This window comes from Littorina saxatilis, linkage group LG17, assembly GCF_037325665.1.
Source record: "Littorina saxatilis isolate snail1 linkage group LG17, US_GU_Lsax_2.0, whole genome shotgun sequence".
Taxonomy (NCBI): domain Eukaryota; kingdom Metazoa; phylum Mollusca; class Gastropoda; order Littorinimorpha; family Littorinidae; genus Littorina; species Littorina saxatilis.
The window spans coordinates 41,551,971-41,554,470 of NC_090261.1; the positions used below are offsets into that span (position 1 = coordinate 41,551,971).

General features: G+C 41.0%; 1 protein-coding gene across 1 annotated transcript in view; it reads right to left on the reverse strand.

Annotated features, from left to right (window-relative positions):
- Window positions 1–2,500, reverse strand: part of LOC138952912 (adhesion G protein-coupled receptor L3-like) — a gene marked incomplete at its 3' end in the record, with an annotated part of 28,597 nt that overhangs the window by 22,358 nt on the left and 3,739 nt on the right. Inside the window, 3 exon segments of the mRNA XM_070324662.1 lie at window positions 1–43; window positions 1,658–1,720; window positions 2,081–2,260. The exon segment at window positions 1–43 is cut by the window's left edge and continues 66 nt beyond it. Of these exon segments, the coding sequence (XP_070180763.1) occupies window positions 1–43; window positions 1,658–1,720; window positions 2,081–2,260 (286 nt within the window).

Here is a 2,500-nt window from a genome sequence, read left to right on the forward strand (position 1 = left end):
CTCCGATAACTTCCACGGCATGTAGCACTCGGTTAGCTAAAGTCTGCACAGGGAAAAGACTCTCACGTCAGTTACTTAACAATACATTACCAGGTAAAGGCACACTTCTTCTGGTTTTAACAAGACTTTACTCATTTTGTATCGTGAAATGAACAACACATGGCATTCAGGATTGCTCACTCAAGCACAGTGCTTATTTTAAGCAGTCCTTGTGAAAACAGAACAGTGGTAAGCCATAGAGAATACTTTACTCTCTATGAGTAAGCACAGTCCTTCTCCTGAAAACACTTCGGCTCACCTTCTCAGATTTGGCCAGGTGTTTACATGCAGGAGCGGATCACATCATTTTTAAGAGGGGGGGGGGGGGGGGTCAACATTTCTTTGAGGGACGGATCGACGACGTGAAGCGTTTAGCTGAGGGCGCGAAGCATATGCCTGCATACCCCCCCCCCCCCCCCGAAAAATGTTGATAAAAACTAAATGGACCAATCTGGTGCAATCTGAGCCAAGAAACCTCCTCCGATACAACTTCCAAAAGTTAATTAAAGAAGACAACCTTGGATCAAACAAGGAAAATCGACCGATCTGGTGGAACCTAAGCCAACAAATTACCCAACTAGCGTCATTAAGAAAGGCCGGCTCCTTTTTTTTAGGCTAGGGGAGGGGGGGGGGGGGGGCGGAAATCCCGGATATAGCTCAGTTGGTAGTGCGCTGGAATTGTATTCAGTTGGTCGCTATCAGCGTGAGTTCGATCCCAGGTTCGGCGGAAATTTATTTCACAGAGTCAACTTTGTGTGCAGACTCTCTTCGGTGTCCGAACCCTCCCCCCGTGTACACTACATTGGGTGTGCACGTTAAAGATCCCACGATCGACAAAAGGGTCTTTCCTGGCAAAATTGCTTAGGCACAGTTAATAATTGTCTACCTATACCCGTGTGGCTTGGAATAATAGGCCGTGAAAGGTAAATATGCGCCGAGATGGCTGCAATCTACTGGCCTTATATAAAATTCCATCTCACACGGCATCATTGCAGAGCGCCTAGAACTGTACCCACGGAATATGCGCGATATAAGCCTCATATTGAATCCCCCCCTGGATCCGCCCCTGACATGGATTAAGACCATACCTCTATTTGGTCACATGTCGAACGTGATTAACCTGGGTGCTCGGTGTGCCCAATGCGAAATGGATATTTCTATGAATTAAACTTGAAATTGCAATCAGTGGATATTTTAAGAAATGAATTCATTTAAATTGTGGCGAGATCTGGGATAGTAAGCCAAACTTACTTACGAGTTTTCACGCGAAGAAGTGGGCCTTTGATACTAAAATGTTTGAAGGCATCCAATAGAATATCGATTTTGTTTGCATTGTAAATCTGAAGTTGGAAACGAATTTCATTATATGCATTATGCATCGATTAATTTCATCAAAAAGAAGGAATATATCATTGGAATTGGTACATTGTTTAAGCTTTCCGAATGATAAACAATTGTAATAAGGGATACAGTGTTATTGATTTTTATTGATTATTAATTGGTGTTTGTTAACGAGTGATATAATGGCGTGTCATTGATTGTTTGGAATATGTTGTGTTTGTGTTTTGTAATTTGTAAATATTTTCCCCATGCACCTGGAGGTAGCAACTCTGCTTACCGTATCGCTTGACCAAATGTCTGCGGAAGCGTTGAAAACGTTCTCAGTGATGTTAACAAAATTCTGACGAAGAAAAAGAAGAGCAAGCCATGTTTGAATAATTATGTATTTGGAAGAGGATAATCCAAAACAAAAATTAAGAAAATGCATGAGAATGTTATTGGCATTGCTGCCATAATTATCTACAACGGGATCATACAAAATAATTATCCTATTTGTAATAAGCTCCTCACAACCACCAACGATCAAACCAAGGGTTATTTCAAACTCATCAAAGAAAATGTTTTCCGTTTAAGATATTGTATTTCAAGGAAAAAACAGAGAGACATAAGTCACTGCTAAGAAACACAAGGCTTCAGCTGAAAACAAGACAACTTTTCTAAATTCAACGAGCAGTTTCCAACATATAAAATGCACACCTACCCCGAGATATTCTTCGTCAGGGGGGTGTTTTTGTGACGCAATGTTTGCCAATGCGTCCATGATGTCAACGACTGCTTTGACGTCACCTTGCGTCAGCGAATTTTCTGTTTCGTTCACTAGTTTCTTCAGCACATCTTTTGTATCGTTGTACGATATATTCCCCTGCTGGATCTGCTCCACCTGGTAATGTAGGTAACTTGACTAAAATTATCATAGTATATGGTAGGTATATGTACTACATTCATCTGTTTTGTATTGAGGACTGATCTGTTTGGTTTTTCCCTACATATGATTACAGAGGCTGTGCAGAGACAGTTATCATGCATTTGAGACAATGACAAAAGGTGACGTTTTCATGTCAGTATGTCCCAAATGACATCACCAGTACATTTGTCATTCTAAGTCTAATCTGTTTTCGTT